We start from the raw sequence: 11918 nt of genomic DNA, 5'->3' as shown, positions 1-11918 counted from the left end.
ATTAATTTCTTATACATCTTTTTAGATAGGAATGCATTTTGTTTTGTTTCAGGACTATTATTATTATTCAGGCTAACAAATTTAGATTTCATGTCTACCTCTGCCTTTTTACATTCATAATCATACCATGGGTTTTTCTTTTGAACTTTATTTGAATTACTAGCTTTGGTAGCAGACACATTTACTGAATTAAGGATTGATGTAAATTTGTCTACCATAACTTCTGCATCTTGAGGTGAATCTGGGGATGGTCCCATGATGAATGCATCAAGTGCCTGCTTAGTTGCATCAGACATCACTGCTGAGTAAACAAATTGCTGGCTATCAGTGTGCCACTTTCTTCGTTTTCTTTTCCTAAATATATATTTACACTTTCTGGGGTTTTTTTCTTATATGGTTTTAACAGACACATCAAGTTTTAAAGACAACTGACAGTGATCCGATAACCACGTGAGTGGTTTCACATTAAAATAAGTAACATAATTATAAAGTTCATCAGAGATGAAAATGTAATCAACTACACTCTGCTTGTTGTATGTGTGACAAGTAAACTGTCCCAAGTGATCCCCAGCCATACGACCATTCAGTGCCGTTAACTTACAAGACGCTGCTAGTGATAGGAGTGATTGGCCAAATTTATTTGTTAATTCGTCTCTGCTGTTTCGTTGTGTTTGAATATTAGAGAAGATAGTAGATGGTATGTCTGGGAAAAAATTCTGGTCATCACTTGTCACACATTCAAAAACATTCCCCATTCTGGCATTGAAATCACCTCCAATAATTATATGCCCATGTTGTGAATATTGTAGAATCTCCTTATAAATATGATCAAATGGGTCATTTTTGGTACATTTCCAATATGACGAGTTATCAGGGGGAATATATATATATATCTTGGTCAACCGACCAAACTGTTTTATCTAATCTAATCCACAAAGTAAATTCACTATTGGACACGACAGTGATAAAAGGTTTTAAGTAAAGTTTGCATAAAAAAGCTAAGCCACCACCACTCCCGACTTGCACAAATTGTTTTCGTGGATTCAAAACACAGTAAAATCCATCAAAACACAAATCACATACATTCTCTGTCCATGTCTCTGACAGGCCAATAAAATCATAATAAGAGAAACATTTTAAAAGATCAGATTGTTTTAACTCAGATATTCCCTGAATGTTCCAGAAGGAAATATTAAGCATATTAGCATTTGTTATCATAATACAAAATGCTGGCTGTTAAGCTGCTACCCTTGAGAACCTACTGTTATCATGCTCCCAAGTATTGAACCACTCACACTGTTACATAAAACTATGCACAGGAGTATCTGAATAAGTTATTCAGACACTGAAGTGCATAATGGGCACTTTGGTAGTCATTAAATGGCTGATTGCTGTTAACACTAGTTGGAGCATTCCAAGAAATATTTTCATCTCTAACTGGCACATGGCTAGTATGTGAACGAGGTGCAATTGGGTAATTGTTTATGCCTTGTTGTCCATGCATTCTATCATTTGCATAGGAGTTAGTGATAAAATTTGATGGATAATTGTTTGTTGTCTGTTGTCTGTTCATCCTGTCATTACGATCTGGGTATATGTTAGAAGGACTGGTTGATGGAGTAGTACTTTGTGTTCCTTGTTGATAGAACTGGTTGCTTGTACTGTGCTCACACTGCACTTGGGATACAGTGTGTTCCTTGTTGGTGGTGACTCGGTCCGTTGCACGTGATGGTAATGGCGGAAAATCGTGCCTAGAGTGCCTGGTCTCCCTAGGGGCGGTCTGTATATCGTTGACTGTACCTTGACCTTGTCTTCTGCTGCCATAAGTGCAAGTAAGACCCACCGATTCCAAGAATGAATTAGCAAACACATATGATTTGTACTTGCTGGGGTGAACTTTATCATGGTACATACTCTTTTTTGGAGCACCACTTGCAGTACAAAACAGAGAAGAATGGTCAATGATGCTGACATTCAGAGAATGAGCCAACTGTTTTATTTTCTCATTGGCACTGTTGATGGCTTGGTACAGCTGACCTCTAGTTGAAGAGGGGATGATCATTGAGAAGAAGATTGCAGCATTAGGAAATTTACTTTTGCATACATTGAAAAGTAGTTTGTAATCACTTACTTCAAAGGAGTAATCTGGTGGGGTATGACAGTCATTTACTCCAGTGTGCACAATGACATTTTGTACATTTGGTTTTGGTGATAATTGTTTCACCTGTTCTGTTAGTTTATTTATCCCATGGCCCGGGTAAAACAGCACCTTTGATGTACGCTTCAGAACATGCTGACCGATGAACCGGAGAACAGAATCACCTAGGAAGAGTGATGTCACTTCATCACTGATGTAAGCTGGACGTACTTGAGCTACTGATGGTCTAGAGCTGACATGATATTTGTTTGTTTGGACATGATGCGAGTTGGTTTGGTTCTTTTTTACCTGGATGAATCCATCATTAGATGTGTTAGACTGGTTCTCTGAGCTGACTTTGTCATGTTGTGGTTCACTAGTACGCACTAATGGCAAGTTTATTGTATCAGGTGAGGACCGCTGTGTAACCGCTGTGTCTATGGTTTCTTGTATTTTTTCAGTAGATGCTTTCTGAATATCCTGAAGGGCTTCGAGCCTGACAACATTTGTTTGCAGATTGGAGGATAACGTTTTATACTTTTTCTCTAGCTGCTCCAATCTGTGATTGAGTGTGTCATTTTCCTTTCTCATTTGAAGGTTATCAAGTTGTAATGTTTCAACAACTCCCTTGTTGGATTCATGCACTGCTTTGACTTGGTTAGCAAACTGCATACGAATATCATTAATTAGCTCTTCTGTATGTTTCATGTGATCATCCAGTCTTGATTCCTGGGTGCAAAAGGCTTCCCGTAAATCCGCCACCTTGTGACCAAAGTCTAATGCTGAACCTGTGCCCTGAATACTTTTCCGTATGGAACGTTTTGAGTGATTGGATTTGGCTGGTGATTTTTTGGTTTTAAAAAGTTTCTTGACTTTAGTACAGTTGTGATCGTTGTTAATTTGTAATTCTGTATCCGAATCACAATCAGACCTAGCAAGTTCAACAACTGGAACAGTCTCAATATCACTGGATTCAATTGTGTTGGCATTTTCCATTGTCACTTCTGTGCTTATGATGAAAAGTTCTGATGTATTCTCATCTTCCATAATAGCATTCAGAACATTGCTATCTTCCAGTTTCATCAGTTGTTGGACATTTATGTTGCTGATTGATCCAATAGCCAATTTTTCAGCAATATCTGAAATGATTGGTACTTCATTATTGTACCACAGTTGGGCCTGCCCCTGGAACATTAAATGACAAGTAGTTCTGTAGACATGAAGTGTTCCTAATTTTAAGGGTTTTGCATCTTTGTCTACCAGTGATATACATATTTTATCTTCTGTGATTATTTTCTTTGTATCATCAGTGACCTCTGTCCATTTAACTCTTAGGCATCGGTCATTTTCGCTTTCTTTTCAGTACCTATAAAAAATGGCCTGTCTGTACAGCTGAAATCTGTCCGGTGTTAATATCACACTTGCACATTTATTGTTGTTTTTCCAAGTAAATGCTGATAGGTCATTTTTCACATCAACATTGTTTTGTGTATTTTTTATTTTATTTATAGCCTTGTCTTTGTTAAGTGTATAATTCCTGGTTTCTTTTTGTATTTTTAATGCTGGGCCATTGGAATTACATATATGTTTGTCTTCTCACTGGTAATAGGATCAGATGATAAACAGACCTCCTCCAAGGGTTCGGGCACAGCTGTGGCCATTAGGGCCATGCAGCATATAGATTTCAGTCACATGGTATAAAAGTGTTAGGGGTCATTTAAGGAGTTGTTTAACAATTAACCATCTTACCTCAGTTCTTAAATCAGCAAAGATCCCTTGGGAGGCCTCACTATTTTAGTTGGAACAATTATTCCTGTAAACTTTTGGATATTCCATGGACAGTTTTTTTGCAAAAACTCCTTTAGTTAGAATCCTCTCCTAAAACAATTTTCACCACAAATGCCAATAGGTGTTATGAATACTTGGTCCAAGTCTTGGTTATCCAAACAGGGTGGAAACTTACTAAAATTAAATATTTCGGCAGAGCAAAATGCAAGTGTAAGTGAATGTTATGAACACATAGTGTGATGTCACCTAAACAGAAATGGAGCTTAAAAACACTAATATTGGGGGCTTTGGGTGGGGAAAGGATATTCATATTTACAAAATAGACTTAACTGCAACATTTGACCCCCAAAAAATCACTAGCCATCGGGCATGGCAATAGTAATTATTTACTAGCCCAACACTGAATATCACTAGCCATAGATGATGCCATAGGAGTAACTCAGTGAGGCTACCATAATCTAGAAGCCCTGAAGATGTCTGTAATACATAGCCTGCAATATGTGGTCGTTTCAACTTTCAACAGGTTTTTGTGGGTTTTTAAAGTGATTTTAAGGCAGACTAACTAATAAAAAAAAATTGTAATATTAAAAAAAAAAATGCTTAGCTTTAAAACTAAACTGTAGTAAACCCCTTAAAAATGGCAGTATTATATATTTTAAAAATTTGTTTTCAGATGGTTGTAGGGTGTAGGAAGGTGACAAAAAATGCGTGCGTGTGTGGGGGGGGGGGGGGGCACACATATATTAATACATGTAAAAATATATAAAAACCATTGCTGCTGCTACAAATTTACGTTGAAAGTGGGGGCACACACACTCCACGGAAAAATATCCGCCCGGTCCCCCCTTCACCTAACCCTAACCTTAACTCCAACCCTAACCCCAACCCTAGCCCTAACCCCAGCCCTAACCCCAACCTTAACCCTAACCCTAATCCTCAACCCTAACTAAAAATAATAATGGAGGGGACCGGGCGGATATTATACCCACTCCACTCCCAGCTTCCTACGCCAGTGGGTAACTGGGTTGTACTGTAACTGCTGACATTAGACTTAGTTAGCAAACACTAGGCGTATTTGACAGTCGAGTGTCTAAAATTGGATCAATTAATTTCAATAAACATGACAAATAAATTCAATCTCTGACAATCAGAGAATCACAATGAAATGTTGTCATTGTTGAACTTGATTTTTCCCACCTTAATTTCAAATTTGGCGTAAAGACCTTTTTCTTCTTCTTTTTTTACTTTTAGTAGTTTTACCTGTATTTGTCCCCTTCTCGAATCGTTTATGGCAAATGATGGAATTAGATGACTTGATGACATCATGTCTGAGATATTTTTATTATATTATTACGAATTATTAAGCTATGTCAAAAGTTTATGCTACTTTTAACTCAAGCGCCGTGACATAAATTACCCGCGCAATTCTGTGCATCGGACTTGGCCGAGGTTTGCCGATTGCATAGTCTCGTTCAAACTATCTGCAGAAAAAGCGTTCATATCCTTGACAACCAACAAAATGGCGGATTCGCAGGTACATAAAACAAACTCTCTCAGAATGTGATGCTAAAATGTTATATTTATAATAATGAATATAAGTTAGTTAACATATTTGCATTGTCTGTACACTGAAATAGTTATATATGTTTATCAGTAAAAGATAATGTGGAAAGTTATTACAATATGTAGCGTTAGGTGTTTACGTGAATAACTTGTTTTCGTGGCATTTTCATAAAATTTTATTTTCTTGTGTTCAGTACATTTTACCAATTGTAATATGAAATTAATGCACCATAGTAATATCTGAGATGGTTACCTTGTGACACTGAATATTTTGGCACTATCATTTTAGCTTGATACACACTTTTCGTTCCCTTGTTTTGGTGAATTGTAGTCATAACGGCCCCAGTACAAAACGGTCCTTACAATAATTGGTCAAAACGGCCAAAGCGAAAAAGTCATAATGGCCTTTAAAAAAAATCAAGATGGCCCTAGATACACAGAGACGACATGAGCAACCGTTAGATATCATTGATCTTACAATGACTTGTTTTAAAACTTATCTAACGAGCAAAAGCTGTGCAGAGTTAAAGCTATGGGGTACATTTTTATTATTTATTTCAAATGGGAGGGTAGGATATTTAATTTTACGTTGTTCACTGTTATAGGCAAAATGTCTTTATAATGAGCTGTTGTGTATATGTTTTCAATTATTATTATTACAGGCATCAAAATAAGCATTGTGTCTGGTAACCCATTTACAGGTTACCACAAAATATAGTCTGGTAACCTATAGGTTTCCACAACTATATGAAAGTTAGAATTGAATTCCGGTTACTACTACGCGGTCATTCTGAAATTGTAACGGTGCGTGCGAACATCGGTACGAGAAACGAAATCCGGAAGTAAATTTATCTAGTGGGCGCTGCTTAAACGCGGATTGCCAAAATTGCTTTGCAATTGCACAAGTGCGCACAAACATCGGTGCAATTTTGTACGAGAAAACAAAACGCGGACATAAATTCATCTAGTGCACGCTGCTTAAACGCGGAGTGACTTGCGCGCGAACATCCATGAAATTCCTGACGAGATAATGAAACGCAGAAGTCCTGAACGCAATGCCTGGTTTACGTTCGGAAACGAACGTTGAAATTTTAGTCGAGAACGAAACACTGTTCTCGACTTTTCTAACATGTGGTAACCTCCCGGTAACCTGAACGACCGTTCTCGACTTATTTCGATGTCTGTTATTATTTATGTGGTGAATTAGTGTAATAAAATGTTATTGTGTTATAAAACATTGTGTAATAAATTGTTACCAGTGATACCATTGTTTTTATACATATTTCTGGACTGCCTGTGATATATTGCTATATCGGTTAACATCAGATTTAATGGGCTGATAACTATTTCCTTTGACCATTTTGACTTTCCATTGGCCGTTTTGACTTTTTTTCTTTGGCCGTTTTGACTTACATATTTAAGGCCGTTTCATCTTGTGCGAAAAGTGACTGTTGTTGACCGTAGAGCTGTCAGCTGATCAAAACATAAAAAGTCTTAACCACATTGTTAACTACTGTGATAAATTACATTCATACCTTTAATTACCATTAGATTTTCTCCACATTTTGTTCAGATAGAAATCGCAACAAAAAAACAACAACATTACAATGAAACAGATTCCACATATTAGAATGTAACCATGTCACCTATATCAGTTTGATTGAGATCTCCAAGAGGCCAAAAAGCATGTTATTTTTCGTCATGAGCCATTTTTATTTTTATGGAATAGGTAATGAAAATATATACACTCTTTGAATATTGGGTATTTGTTGAATACTGGAGAAGTTGCTCTACTTCAGAATGTTTGCACAGTTGATAGCTTTCATATACTAGTACTTGGTGTATAGGAAACCAAAACCACCTTAAGTATTAATAGATCATCCAGTTTAGTTTTTCTTCCTTATCATTGGCCATTCATCATATTTTTGTGTTGCCTGTTATGTAACAGGGCTTTAAACGTTGTTCCCAAAATATGTATGCCTGAAAAAACCCATGCCCAAATTAACTTCAAACATACTGACCTATAAACCTTTCAACCTCAAATAAACTGAAATCTTAGGCTTTAATTAGATATAAATAGCTTGAAGTGCATTTCTAAATATCCACAACTCTTCAGCAGTTGTTTAATAACATCACTGACTACTTTTAAAAGACTTTGCTGTGCTCAGGATGGACAAAAAACCAACTGGGGTGCCCAACTTTGTGAGATCTAAAGCCCTCTGTAATCTGTGCCCCAAGCGTATGTAGTTTCACTCAAGATACAATATTTTTGTTACCAATGCTTAAGTTGAGGTATATCTGTATTAACAAATGAAGATCATGATGACTTATAAATTATTGCATTAAGAAATTTCTCAATTTTTGTCAAGATTGAAAACAAAGATGTTAAAGTTGAGTTGAGTTGAGTTTTACATTAGTTAAAGATGTGAATGATTCGGTTCGAAGCAATATTGATCAAGGCTGTAGTGTCATGCACTAAAATTTGTTTGCAGGGGTTCAGTCAAGATGACAAAACAGTTTTATAACTGTCTTAAACATAATAAATAATTAACTTTCTTAATTTTGTTAGGAAGCAGAGCAACCAACACTTGCTGCAGAAGACAATGCATCTTCTGAAACTCCTGCCGAGACAAAAGCAGATGAAGGCCTGGACGTGGAGGCGAAAGATGAAGTCAAAGAAAGTGATGAGCCACAGGCAGCCGTAGAACAGTCTGAAGCAGGTAAACTGGGTTATATTTGTATTTGTAAGGGTGGGACGTAGCTCAGTGGTAAAGCACTCACTTGATGTAATGTCGGTCTAAGATTGATACCTTTCGATGGGCCCATTGGGCTATTTATCATTTCAGCCAGTGCATCACGACTGGTATATCAAAGGCCATAGTATGTGCTTTCGTGTCTCTGGGATGGTGCATATAAAAGAGCTCTTGCTACTAATGAAAAAATAGGATAGTACATACCACAGCTTTTGTTGTATACCATTCGTGGTGCACTGGCTGGACCAAGAAATAGAACAGTGGGCCCCCTGAAGGGGATCGATCCCACACCAACTGCACATCAGGTGAGCGCTTTACCACTGGGCTACATCTCGCCTCCAGAGTATAGAGAAAGAGAGAATTTTTTTTACTGTTATTCAGTCCTTACAATTAGCAACCAGGATTCTTTTCTTTACATTTTCCACAGACGAAATAGCACAGATATATATGTAACTCAGCCTTTGATACATTGGTCATAGTAAACAAATCTGAGTTTACTTGGTGGGATCCATCTTGTAATTCATTGCATTCTATGAAGAAGTTTTATTGCTGAACTACATCTTGTAAATATATGAATGTTAAACAAGAAATAAATTCCTGTTATATCTAAGATGAGCACCTTAATCCCTGTTTTTTATAATTTACTTAAGGGTGAGGAGTGGTAACATTATATCCATGGGCTACTAGTATATGTATATTGAAATGCTGTGTGCAGCAGTTTGAGCCGCATAATTATCTTACAGTCATCTATGGGATTTGATTTGGTGGCATATACACCCTATAGACCTTCATAGGCATACAGGCTCACGGGGGGGGGGGGGGGGGGGGTTATGTAGGCCTTTGTGTTAGGTTAAAAGAAAATGTTTGTACATACAGATGAGCCTGCAGCAGATAAAGCTCCTGATGCCCCAGCAGAAGCCGATACAACTGAACCCGCAGCTGAAGAGAGTCAAGCAGCACAGCCAGATGAAGGAGGTGAACAAACTGAAGGTACAGCTGAACCGTCCGCTGATGAGCAGAAACCTGCTGATGGAGACGAGCAAGCTGCCGAAGGTTAATAACTGATTTTTTATTATCCACATGATTCGACATAACTGAGTTGATAAAAATCATACAAAGCACATGTGTGATAACAAGTGTAAATGATGTCATTTCGGGAAGCGACATCATAACATGACTTTGCATGTGAAATATGGTGTAATTTTGTCGTCTCATTCTAGTTGTGATTAAAATATTTTGAGATGGCTCTTTTTATTCAGATAAAACCAAAACCAATAATAATATGGATAATAATGAAATTATTACACTTGTGTGTGTGTCTTACTGATTTTAAGAAACTCGTGTCAATATTTATGTATTAGCATCACTCTCACTCGGACAATACAAATATCCTGACACTCATTTCATAAAATAAGTACGACACACATGCTTATATTATATTTCAGGGCTCTGAAAAATGCTAACATTATAGTTTTGTGTGTATGTTGTTAATCAGGGGACATTTTGTTCAGTATCACTTTGCGATTTTCTACACACATTTCAGAGATCACAACACAATTCTGTAACCTTAACTACAAGTTGCTAATAAATGTTTCAAATATTGCTAATATTGTTAAAGTTTTCGGGGTCAAAATCCTGCCTTGCTCAAGACAATTTGCTTTCTTCTTTTCAATATATTTTCTCAATCACCCCTATAAACATTGCTTGATCACCATATTCTAGATCCCCCCAGCTAAAAGTTCAGCACACGCTCCTGGGTATATATTTATACTACATTTGTACATGTATATTCTGTTATATGTGAGATTTCTGGTTATCACATTGCGATATCACACTATTGAGAGATTCATTTAGAGACATCAAAGCTAGTTAAGACTGTATTTAGCTGCTGCCAAATAAGAACAAAATTAGTAATGGTGCTGTGTTGATAATTATCCTTTATCTATGAATCAATTTATAATTCTTTTCCTCAAGAATTAATTATTTTTGTAAATTGGATTTCAGCTGGTGACATTCCTGAAGTAGTTACTGCACCAACTGATGAAGTTGTTGAAGGAGAGACGGTTGAAGGGGAACAAGTTGAAGGAGAACAGGTTGAAGGAGAGAAGCCTGAAGGAGAAAAGGTTGAAGGTGAACAGGTTGAAGGAGAAAAGGTTGAAGGTGAACAGGTTGAAGGAGAAAAGGTTGAAGGTGAACAGGTTGAAGGAGAAAAAGTTGAAGAACAAGTTGAAGGAGAAAAGGCTGAAGGAGAACAGGTTGAAGGAGAGAAGCCTGAAGGAGAACAGGTTGAAGGAGAGAAGCCTGAAGGAGAACAGGTTGAAGGAGAGAAGCCTGAAGGAGAAACGGTTGAAGGAGAGAAGCCTGAAGGAGAACAGGTTGAAGGAGAGAAGCCTGAAGGAGAACAGGCTGAAGGGGAGAAGCCTGAAGGAGAACAGGCTCAAGAAGGCCAGGATACTGAAGGAGCTATGAAGGAAGGAGATGATGCGGAAGGAGGAGGTGCAGCTGCGGTAGTAGCAGAAGAAGGTGGTGAGGCTGCAGTAGATGCCGGAGAGAAAGATGCTGCAGCTGTAGAGGACAGTCAAATACCATTACCTCAGGTAATGAAGGTGCATGCATAAAACTCAAATGACAACATACTTCATTTCAATTTACTTTTTCAGTTACATTCAAGCAGGCCATGTTATGCACTCACTTCAGAGGGCTGAATAAATAAGAGTATGGCTACCAACTCATCCACTATATATATATATATATATATATATATATATCAAACCAATTATTTTTAAAGATGGCCTGGTAATATCTTCTTTTATAAAAACATTGTAGCTTGTTTTTGGTTTAAATGTATAGATTGATTTAATGACCACCTTTTTTCTGTATTTCGTCAGAGTGATACCTTTGATGAAGGGGAGAGACCAGAGAGTCCAGGCATTGTTGGAGAAAAGCTGTCCCGTGAACCGACACCCGATAAAATTGACTTGGGTGAAGCTCTTCCAGGTTCTCTTAAACCAGAATCACCAGTAGGTTAGTATATCTTCTTCTTCATCTTCTTAGAACTGTTTTAGAACTGATGATCACATGGAAGGGGCTGGAGGCAATATTATTGTTTATTATCCACCTGGTGTGTCATACAAATTTTGTACACACCACCAAGTGTGTATTAGTTGCTACATAACAACATTTTGGCAAGCAACATCCTCTTCCCTTTTTACATTGTTTGAAGGTGTGTAATAAATAAAATACCACACTCATTTTCACTAGATATAATATAATTTTTACGAAACTCGTGAACTTCACATGGTATCTGATCGAACGAAAGTGAGGGAAGATCACTCGATTCATAACAATGATATCTAGCGAAAACAAATTTAGAATTCTATATATTCCCACCAGCACATACTTGCCAACCCTACCGCTTCACGCGGTAGGTTACCGATTTCTTTACTGTTCTACCACCTACCGCATTTCAAAGCTTTCCTACCACTTTCAGCAACAACAAAAAAGTAAAAAAGAAAGAAAATTTAAGCTTTAAATTGCGTTTGGTTTAAATCGATATCAAATAATGATTAATCCAGCTTATTTCAATAAGCCCTTTTACATGGGCTGGTCTGAACATTCATTTAAATGGCTGAATTGTCTCAATGAGCCATGGGCATCCTTTAACAGCCACAATCTAT

The 11918-nt window shown here is 37.3% G+C and overlaps 2 protein-coding genes across 4 annotated transcripts in view; one reads left to right on the top strand and one right to left on the bottom strand.

The window, feature by feature from the left end:
- Positions 1–5334, bottom strand: part of LOC121378750 (thymidine kinase, cytosolic-like) — a 35828-nt gene extending 30494 nt beyond the window's left edge. Inside the window, exon 1 of one of the 2 annotated variants that reach the window (XM_041507044.1) lies at positions 5186–5334. In XM_041507044.1, the coding sequence (XP_041362978.1) occupies positions 5186–5251 (66 nt within the window). In that variant the 5' untranslated portion in view covers positions 5252–5334. Of the gene's footprint in view, positions 1–215; positions 334–5185 lie in introns of those variants that run through there. The other variant, XM_041507042.1, reaches the window with a different exon arrangement.
- Positions 5335–5397: 63 nt separating this feature from the next.
- LOC121379167 (coiled-coil domain-containing protein 96-like) overlaps positions 5398–11918 on the top strand; it is a 55090-nt gene continuing 48569 nt past the window's right edge. For both annotated transcript variants that reach the window (XM_041507666.1, XM_041507665.1), the window contains exons 1-5: positions 5398–5459; positions 8058–8208; positions 9118–9294; positions 10246–10838; positions 11130–11265. In XM_041507666.1, the coding sequence (XP_041363600.1) occupies positions 5445–5459; positions 8058–8208; positions 9118–9294; positions 10246–10838; positions 11130–11265 (1072 nt within the window). In that variant the 5' untranslated portion in view covers positions 5398–5444. The remainder of the gene's footprint in view (positions 5460–8057; positions 8209–9117; positions 9295–10245; positions 10839–11129; positions 11266–11918) is intronic.

The sequence above is a fragment of the Gigantopelta aegis genome, chromosome 8 (assembly GCF_016097555.1).
Source record: "Gigantopelta aegis isolate Gae_Host chromosome 8, Gae_host_genome, whole genome shotgun sequence".
Classification (NCBI taxonomy): Eukaryota; Metazoa; Mollusca; class Gastropoda; order Neomphalida; family Peltospiridae; genus Gigantopelta; species Gigantopelta aegis.
Note: the sequence above shows the minus strand (reverse complement) of the source record. Positions and strands in the feature narration are given on the sequence as shown.